Source organism: Oncorhynchus tshawytscha, linkage group LG18 (genome assembly GCF_018296145.1).
Source record: "Oncorhynchus tshawytscha isolate Ot180627B linkage group LG18, Otsh_v2.0, whole genome shotgun sequence".
NCBI lineage: Eukaryota > Metazoa > Chordata > Actinopteri > Salmoniformes > Salmonidae > Oncorhynchus > Oncorhynchus tshawytscha.
This window is the reverse complement of record NC_056446.1, coordinates 39,723,621-39,733,818: the sequence shown is the minus strand read 5'-3', so window position 1 is coordinate 39,733,818 and position 10,198 is coordinate 39,723,621. Positions and strand designations below refer to the sequence as shown.

General features: G+C 45.2%; 1 protein-coding gene across 5 annotated transcripts in view; it reads right to left on the bottom strand.

The window, feature by feature from the left end:
- Positions 1-769: 769 nt before the first annotated feature.
- LOC112236689 (kinesin-like protein KIF13B) overlaps positions 770-10,198 on the bottom strand; it is a 70,392-nt gene continuing 60,963 nt past the window's right edge. For 4 of the 5 annotated variants that reach the window (XM_042301038.1, XM_042301039.1, XM_042301041.1 and 1 more), the window contains 7 exons: positions 9,671-9,748; positions 9,239-9,298; positions 7,666-7,777; positions 7,029-7,162; positions 4,197-4,280; positions 2,615-4,094; positions 770-2,446 (listed from right to left, as the gene is read on the bottom strand). In XM_042301038.1, the coding sequence (XP_042156972.1) occupies positions 2,190-2,446; positions 2,615-4,094; positions 4,197-4,280; positions 7,029-7,162; positions 7,666-7,777; positions 9,239-9,298; positions 9,671-9,748 (2,205 nt within the window). In that variant the 3' untranslated portion in view covers positions 770-2,189. The remainder of the gene's footprint in view (positions 2,447-2,614; positions 4,095-4,196; positions 4,281-7,028; positions 7,163-7,665; positions 7,778-9,238; positions 9,299-9,670; positions 9,749-10,198) is intronic. The other variant, XM_042301040.1, reaches the window with a different exon arrangement.

Genomic DNA, 10,198 nt, shown 5'->3' with positions numbered 1-10,198 from the left:
GGGGTTAGCCGGCCGGGATGTCCTTGTCCCATCGCGCTCTAGAGACTCCTGTAGCGGAACCGGGCACATGCACGCTGACACGGTCGCCAGTTGTACGGTGTTTCCTCTGACACATTGTTGCGGCTGGCTCCCGGGTTAAGCGAGCAGTGTGTCAAGAAGCAGTGGGGCAGGGTCGTGTTTCGGAGGATGCATGGTTCTCGACCTTCACCTCTCTCAAGTCTGTATGGCAGTTGCAGCGATGGGACAAGACTGTAACTACCAATTGGGGAGAAAAGGGGGTAAAAAGTATATAAAAAAAAGTTTAATCAGCTGTCTGGTCTCAGACGATCCCGCAGGTGAAGAAGCTGGCTGGCGTGGTTACATGCGTTTGTGAGGCAGGTTGGACATACTGCTAAATTCTTTAAAACGACATTGGAGGTGGCATATGGTAGAGAAATTAACATTAAAATCTCTGGCAACAGCTCTGGTGGACATTGCTGCAGTCAGCATGCCAATTGCACGCTCCTCAAAACTTGAGACATCTGTGGAATCGTTTGACAAAACTGCACATTTTATCCCCAGCACAAGGTGCACCTGTGTTATGGTCATGCTGTTTAATCAGCTTCTTGATATGCCACACCTGTCTGGTGGATGGATTATCTTGGCAAAGGAAAAATGCTCACTAAATAGGGATGTAAAATATGTGCACAAAATTTGAGAATTATAAGCTTTCTGAACATATGGATAATTTCTGGGATCATTACAACATGGGGCAGCATTTCACATGTTGCGTTATATTTTTGTTCAGTATACATAAAACACATACCAGGTTGCATTCTACCTGTCCCACACTATCCCAAAACCTTATAACATAACATCCAAATATAAAATGATCCAATCAAACAGTTGAAGTAAAGTTAATACACAGAATATTTCCTGTTAGCTAAAAACAGATCATCATAAGACATTGTTCTGCCACACTGTTGTAATAACCTGTTGTAATAACCTGTTGTAATAACCTGTTGTAATAACCAGGGTTGGGGCAAATTCCATTTCAATTTCAGTCAATTCAGAAAGTAAACCTAATTCCTAATTGAAAAGCATTGAATAGAATTGGAATTTGTGTATTTCCTGAATTGAAATGGAATTGATCGCAACCCTGGTAAATACAATATGGCACATGTTATTTGAGAACCTGAGAGACCCAATCAGACCAAAAAAATACATTCAGATGATATGAAAGAAAGCTCTGGAGGTGAAGTTTCCCCTTGGTCAGGGGTTCTCAAACTGTTTGGGGCCTGGGACCCCTTTTGTGATAGAAAATTCAACAAGGACCCGCTCATAATCAGAAGACATCTACAGTGTGTTAAAAACAGCCTACAAGGCGTTTTACTATGCCGCCTGCAGTGCAAGGCTGAACGAAACAAGTCGAGGGCCCGGAGAAAGAACATTTAAAAAGGCCCGCCTCTTGGCATCGGAGAGAAAACGTTGCAGTTTTAAAACTATCATCCTGGAATTCTGCACATTTTGCCATGAGGCAAAGACTTTGCCATTTTAGAACTTGAATCACAGTGCATTTATGTAAAAAAGAAAAGAAAAAAGAAAAGATAATTGGTGGAGTACTGTGGATACCAATATTCCTGTGAGCCTCCAGGGAGCCTCCAGGGTTAAGAACATAAATTACTACTATTACCTTGTATTGTATTGAACATGTTAAACTTATTCCATGGATACCTTGGCCAAAAGTTGTTCAATCTTTTGTTCGTAATCCCCTCCCCCCAATACTAACCTTATCCATGAGTGGGGAAAAAGTCAAACTGACCCAAGATCAGTGACTAGGGGGTAACTTAATCCTACTCCTTGATGCAGCCAGCACCATGAACTGGGCCTCTCCTCCACCTGTTCATCGGTGACTGAACATTTAAAACGACAAAACGGTGCACCTCTTATGTCTTGATATGTTGCTGTGGTTTTCGGGTTGCACCTCTACTAGTTGGTTGTGGCGTTGCGTCGTGTCTAGTACCCACCAGGTTGGGGTCAATCTCGTTTCAATTCCAGCAATTCGGAAAGTAAACTGAAATTCGAATTTAAATTTTCCTCAATGCATCTCTAGAGATGTGTTCAGGGGAAATTTAAATTGTAACTTCAGTTTCCTTCTTGAATTGACTGAATTGAAATGAAATTGACCCCAACCTTGCTACACTCTCCTCTCAGCTGTTCCAGGATTTACGGTTGTCTCCTTTGCGACTGGCCCCAGTCCCCTCTCCCTTGGCCAGGGCAGTGAGGGCAGCCAGGTTAGGGCTGGACCCTGATAGGTTAGCACTGCGACGCTTCTGCTGCTGTCGCCGCTTCTCCTTAGCCCCGCCCCCGACTCCTCCACGGCTCACCCTATCAGGACGCACCAACACCCCGTAACCAGGGTTACAGTGGAAGTAGTGCTTTCCACCCACAGACCCGTCGTTCTTCCCTGGATAGAGAAAGAGCCAGTGAGACATCCAATGTTTTTTATGTTAATTTACTCTAAATATATCACACACACAATACTTAGCTAGCCATCACAAGAACTACAGCAGAATCGTAAAGTTAAAAATAAATACAAATCAGAACACATCACATGGTAACCTCTTCTACCTACCCGCAGGTAAGTCCAGCTCCACTCCAACCCAGGTTCCGTCTGCGAAATCCGTAGGTCCCACGTAGCGCACAGTGCCACTTTTATTCGTTCCTACAGTCACAAACTCCCCCTCCTTCAGCCAGTCAGGCACCTCTGTGGCTGTGTCAGTGACTCCTTCGTCTGAGTCAGAGAGGATATCCAGAGGAAGAGAGAGATCAGCACCAAGACCACTGTTCCTGGCCTGGCTCTCATTCTCATTTACGATAGGATGGAAGGACTTCAGATCAGATGTCTTCACTTTCTGAATCTTGAATGGGTTTGCTGCCGAGCTACTGGGAGGTTTGACAACTAGTGCTGGAAGAAGGGTTGGGACAGTGGTTAGGAGAGGGGCTTTGGGTGGGACAGGAGCAGGAGTTACGGCCGTGATTCGAGCTGAAGCCAGGGTTGGGGCTAGGGCTAGGGTTGGAGCTAGGGCTGGAGCTTCGGCTGGCTGGCTAGGTGCAAGCTCGACAATCAGAGACTTTACAGGGGTAAGTGCAGGTTCAGGCTGGTCTGCCGGTGCTAGCTGGTCTGCCGGTGCTAGCTGGTCTAGAGGCGCTAGCTGGTCTAGAGGTGCTAGCTGGTCTAGAGGTGCTAGCTGGTCTAGAGGTGCTAGATGGTCTAGAGGTGCTGACTCAGCTGTTGCCTCACGCTGTTCCCGAGGTGGCTTTGGCTCCACTGGTGGTTCTTCTAACTGGACTGGGTCTTTTATGTGGACTGGTGGTTCTGACTGGTCTAATTCTACAGACAGTTTTTCTGTTGACTTGTCTGGTGAAGACTGTCTCAGTTGTTCTTGTACAGACTTGACTGGCTGGACTGGTGGTTCAGACTCATTAGATACTACAGACTGTTCTTGTGTAGACGGTGTCAGTGACTCTGGTTGGATTGATTCTTCACACGGTAGTAGTCTGTAGTATTCTTGTGTAAACTTGTGTGTCAGTGACTCTGGTGGAGTCATATCTTCAGGTTCTCCTGAGGATTTATAGGGTTTTGATATGCGAAGAGGTTCTGCGGAGGTTCCATGTGGTTCCAATGGGAGAGAAGAGTCTGCTCGTAGTGTATCAATATCAGTCCTGTCTGCCTGGGGAGAACCAGTATCAGTCCTCTGTTTCTCTGAAGCCTCCAGGTCAGAAGCAGTGGCCCTCTCTTCCTCCTGGTCGGCCATGTTAGACTCCTGATGAAGACACCGACCAATGTCGGACTCGAACGACCTGTGCGTCACCTCAAAGCCATCTGGATTGAGATTGGTTGACAGACCGAGGTCCCCACAAATCAGGTAAGCCTCTGACAGGGTTGCCGTGGAGACGCTGGTGGACATGTAGCCACTGGATGCCTCGCTGACCGGACTGGGGAAGGGGTCTTCTATCTCCGGGATGAGTGGAGGGATGATAGCCGGTGGGAGGGGCATGGTTTTCCCAGCCTCTGATTGGCACTTTGTGGGGACGATTTCCCCAATGGGAACCTGTGGAATTAACCAAACAGACAAGTAATGAATGGTGACGAACATATTACCATATTATTCTCAATACTTACTAGGGACAGACGATCAAGTATGGTAACTTACCAAGTGACGACTAAGTTTTGTATCCAAGTCCTCTTCAACACTTGCGGACTGCACTACAATGCGAGGTAGGCTCTGTGGGAGAGGCTAAAGATGAGAACATATGTTAAAAGTTTAAATCAGAGATGTTTCACAGAGTATGTGACAGTTAAATCAATCATAGATGTCATTACAGAAAACAGGCTCAAGCTCTCTTCCAGCCGCTGATCTAGGGACAGTATACAGATTCCAGCCTCTGATCTAGGGACAGTATACAGATTCCAGCCTCTGATCTAGGGACAGTATACAGATTCCAGCCGCTGATCTAGGGACAGTATACAGATTCCAGCCGCTGATCTAGGGACAGTATACAGATTCCAGCCGCTGATCTAGGGACAGTATACAGATTCCAGCCGCTGATCTAGGGACAGTATACAGATTCCAGCCTCTGATCTAGGGACAGTATACAGATTCCAGCCGCTGATCTAGGGACAGTATACAGATTCCAGACGCTGATCTAGGGACAGTATACAGATTCCAGCCTCTGATCTAGGGACAGTAGCCGCTGATCTAGGGACAGATTCCAGCCTCTGATTGGACAGTATACAGATTCCAGCCGCTGATCTAGGGACAGTATACAGATTCCAGCCGCTGATCTAGGGACAGTATACAGATTCCAGCCGCTGATCTAGGGACAGTATACAGATTCCAGCCGCTGATCTAGGGACAGTATATGATTCCAGCCGCTGATCTAGGGACAGTATACAGATTCCATGATCTAGGGACAATACAGATTTGATCTAGGGACAGTATACAGATTCCAGCCGCTGATCTAGGGACAGTATACAGATTCCAGCCGCTGATCTAGGGACAGTATACAGATTCCAGCCTCTGATCTAGGGACAGTATACAGATTCCAGCCTCTGATCTAGGGACAGTATACAGATTCCAGCCGCTGATCTAGGGACAGTATACAGATTCCAGCCGCTGATCTAGGGACAGTATACAGATTCCAGCCTCTGATCTAGGGACAGTATACAGATTCCAGCCGCTGATCTAGGGACAGTATACAGATTCCAGCCGCTGATCTAGGGACAGTATACAGATTCCAGCCGCTGATCTAGGGACAGTATACAGATTCCAGCCTCTGATCTAGGGACAGTATACAGATTCCAGCCGCTGATCTAGGGACAGTATACAGATTCCAGCCTCTGATCTAGGGACAGTATACAGATTCCAGCCGCTGATCTAGGGACAGTATACAGATTCCAGCCTCTGATCTAGGGACAGTATACAGATTCCAGCCGCTGATCTAGGGACAGTATACAGATTCCAGCCTCTGATCTAGGGACAGTATACAGATTCCAGCCGCTGATCTAGGGACAGTATACAGATTCCAGCCTCTGATCTAGGGACAGTATACAGATTCCAGCCGCTGATCTAGGGACAGTATACAGATTCCAGCCTCTGATCTAGGGACAGTATACAGATTCCAGCCGCTGATCTAGGGACAGTATACAGATTCCAGCCGCTGATCTAGGGACAGTATACAGATTCCAGCCGCTGATCTAGGGACAGTATACAGATTCCAGCCTCTGATCTAGGGACAGTATACAGATTCCAGCCGCTGATCTAGGGACAGTATACAGATTCCAGCCTCTGATCTAGGGACAGTATACAGATTCCAGCCTCTGATCTAGGGACAGTATACAGATTCCAGCCTCTGATCTAGGGACAGTATACAGATTCCAGCCGCTGATCTAGGGACAGTATACAGATTCCAGCCGCTGATCTAGGGACAGTATACAGATTCCAGCCGCTGATCTAGGGACAGTATACAGATTCCAGCCTCTGATCTAGGGACAGTATACAGATTCCAGCTGCTGATCTAGGGACAGTATACAGATTCCAGCTGCTGATCTAGGGACAGTATACAGATTCCAGCCGCTGATCTAGGGACAGTATACAGATTCCAGCCGCTGATCTAGGGACAGTATACAGATTCCAGCCGCTGATCTAGGGACAGATTCCTGTCCCTTTTCTATTAAATCATCCTCCATTCTGTTCTGCTCAAAACGCTGGAAATGAAATAAAGAATGATAAAGGCCATTACCACTTGGTAGCCTAGTGTTTAGAGCGCAGGACGAGTAACCGAAAGGTGTGCAAGATCGGATCCACTATTCTGTCGTTCTGCCCCTGAACAAGGCAGTTAACCCACTGTTCCTAGGCCGTCATTGAAAATAAGAATGTGTTTTTAATTTACTTTTTAATTTAATTTAATTTTACAGCTAAACATTCCAAAGCCCTGTCTCCTCAGATAAGGGAAAGTAGAGGACAGGTGAGAAAAGACACAAAGCAGATCAGCTGCAACAGCACAATCGGAATTCTAGAATCATAGTCAGAAAATGAGAGGTGATTGTTTTCTGATGTTTTGTTGTTCCTTTGTTCTGTGGAGAAAAACTGAGGACAGGGAAGACTGAACATCTACTTCCCAGCATAATAATTTGTCCTTTTCAAATAAATCTATTTTTCTCCCCCTGATTTGCTTTGGGGTTTGTGTTATTGAAGAACTGCTAACACTAGTATAACAACAGATGGCCGCTTCACATAGAGCAGGTTACTAAATGTGTGAGATAATGTGAATGTTGGTTATATATATATAGTGTTTATGGGCAGCATGTGTTTTTTGTTGTTCTGAATGAAGCATATGCTATAAATAAGAACTGACCACAAAGCAGATGTTACTGTTAAAGGGTAGCAAATATGTTCAGCAGTAGTGAAAATACTTGCTGGCAGATAGGGGTCTGGTCTATGAACTGACCAGAGATCAGTAGTGTTATTAGTTTAGTACTTTACCTGCTGTGGGACATGGGTCAGGTCTCTCTTCTCCTCCCTGGTTGGAAACAGGGACTTTAGCAGTTTAGGGACAGGAGGAACCAGAGCCTTGACTGGGGAGAAATAAGAGGTAGCAGGAGCATACCGTGAGAGACCTGGAGAGGGTAAGCAGAGGAAAGAGGGAGGGATAGAAAGAAGAGAAGGAGGAGAGGAACAAGAGGAAGAGGGTACGAGAAGGGAGGACGAGGAGGAAGGAGATACGGGGAGGGACGAACCACAGAAACAGAAGACAGATCTGATAGATTAACCAACAGATGAAACCACAGAAACAGAACAGATCTGATAGATTAACCAACAGATGAAACCACAGAAACAGAACAGATCTAATAGATTAACCAACAGATGAAACCACAGAAACAGAACAGATCTAATAGATTAACCAACAGATGAAACCACAGAAACAGAACAGATCTAATAGATTAACCAACAGATGAAACCACAGAAACAGAAGACAGATCTAATAGATTAACCAACTGAAGACAGATCTAATAGATGAACCAACAGATGAGCAGCACTAGTGACAGTTCTAAAAGAAGAAAAGGTTAGCGATAGCGATCATTAGCCCTGACGTAACAGAGGCATTGTTTGTTGTTCTCACTCGTCTCAGGGTGGATGTTCTGGGCCAAAGGCGGAGCGGAGCTAGGCAGGGTGCGTCTGGAGTTGGACGGTGGAGAGAACACTGACAGGTCCTGGTTACTCTCTGACCAGCCCTGAGGAGACGAGAAGCAGACATTATCTACATATATTCTTAGATATTTTTTACTGTATTGTTGTAACCACAACAACAAAAAAAAAATTGTAATTGTTCAAACTGTTTATCTTATGTTGTCAATTCTGCTTCATAGTCAAATGAAATTATAGGTGAAACTAGGTGTCAATGATCTCTACAGCGCCACCAACTGGTCTGGGGTCTAGGGCGGCAGAACGGCAGAATGTAGGGCGGCAGAACGGTCCTGTACGTTCTGCCGCCCTAGGCGAGAAAATCCTCCCCCCCCCATCCCCACTAGAATAGAATACAGCAGGGGTCGACAATAGGTTTGGCAGAACAGAACAGCAGCCCAATTCAGCTTGTATAATAGGCCCGAATCAGTGCCATTATTTTAGACCAGAGTCATTCATGGCCACTAGTATCTGTGTGTCAAATTAGGAAAAATAAGTTACCAATCTATGCTCAAGTTATTTGACCATGATTAAATGATTAAACTAGAGAATAACTAGAGAATAATTTGACCATGATTAAATGATTAAACTAGAGAATAATAACAATGATTAAACTAGAGAATAACTATAGGTCTGCTGTGAACCCCTAATGAGAGGTAACTGTATAGTTAGTTCCCTTAAGGATAAGCACCTTCAGTAAATACGCTTTCTCTGTGAGAGCTTCCCATGTCTGGAATACACTGCCATCAGACACACATAACTGCACCACATATCACACTTTCACAAAATGCATAAAGACATGGCTAAAGGTCAATCAGATTTGTGAACATGGTCCCTAGCTGTGTGTTGCCGCTCTCCATGTCGTCTGTTGTCTGTAGCTTGTGAGGTGTGGAAACACTTTGTTGCTTTTATGAATTTTGTCTTGCTGCTCTGTCTGTAGGCTACGTCTTGCTTGTCCTATGTTGCTGTCTGTAGGCTACGTCTTGCTTGTCCTATGTTGCTGTCTGTAGGCTACGTCTTGCTTGTTCTATGTTGCTCTGTCTGTATGCTATGTCTTGCTTGTCCTATGTTGCTGTCTGTATGCTACGTCTTGCTTGTCCTGTTGCTGTCTGTATGCTACGTCTTGCTTGCTCTATGTTGCTGTCTGTATGCTATGTCTTGCTTGCTCTATGTTGCTGTCTGTATGCTATGTCTTGCTTTCTCTATGTTGCTGTCTGTATGCTATGTCTTGCTTGTCCTATGTTGCTCTGTCTGTATGCTACGTCTTGCTTGTCCTATGTTGCTCTGCGTGTGCTCACTGCTCAATGATTGTCTATTTTGTAATTGTTTTTAATATCCTGCCCAGGGACTGCGGTTGAAAATTAGCCGGCTGGCTAAAACCGGCACTTTTACTGAAACGTTGATTAATGTGCACTGTCCCTGTAAAAAAATAAAATAAACTCAAACTCAATAAAAACACATTTATCAAGGTAAGTCATTGAGAACCATAAGGAAGTTGGTTAAAGTCTCACCTTGTTGTCATCTAGCCTGTGATTGGAGGACAGATCCTGTCTGCTCCAGGATCCTGACAGCTAAGGTGGTTGAAACCAGAGTGAGGTCAGCATGGAACATGTTACTAGGACAGGCTGTCGTAGGTGTTACTGGTTAACTAACTAACTAACTAACTAACGACAAAATTCTAAAATAAGTTAATATTTTCTAGAAATAGGCATGGAATAATTGATGAGAATAGCTTATGCAGGTGCTTCTACACCTGCATCGCTTGCTGTTTGGGGTTTTAGGCTGGGTTTCTGTACAGCACTTTGAGACATCAGCTGATGTACGAAGGGCTATATAAATAAATTTGATTTGAACGCCTCAGTTGACCAATCAGTTACAGGCAGGATGTTATGGGTTGGAGTAATCAGTGAACGATACGGAGACCATGTGATGTAGATTCTTACCCGGTTCACGTTAGGAGAGCTGAGAGCACGACTGGGAGACTTGGCCTTGACAGACAACTTCTCCTTTACTGCTACTTCCTGCACAGACACAGACAGACAAAGACACAGACAGACACACAAAGACACAGACAGACACACAAAGACACAGACAGACACACACAGACACAGACAGACACACACAGACACAGACAGACAAACACAGACAGACAAAGACACAGACAGACAAAGACACAGACAGACAAAGACACAGACAGACAAAGACACAGACAGACAAAGACAGACAGACAAAGACAGACAAAGACACAGACACACAAAGACACAGACACACAAAGACACAGACACACAAAGACACAGACACACAAAGACACAGACACACACAAAGACACAGACAGACACACAAAGACACAGACAGACAGACACACACACAAAGACACAGACACACAGACACAAAGACACAGACACACAGACACAAAGACAGACACACAGACACAGACACAAAGACACAGGCACACAAAGACACAGGCACAC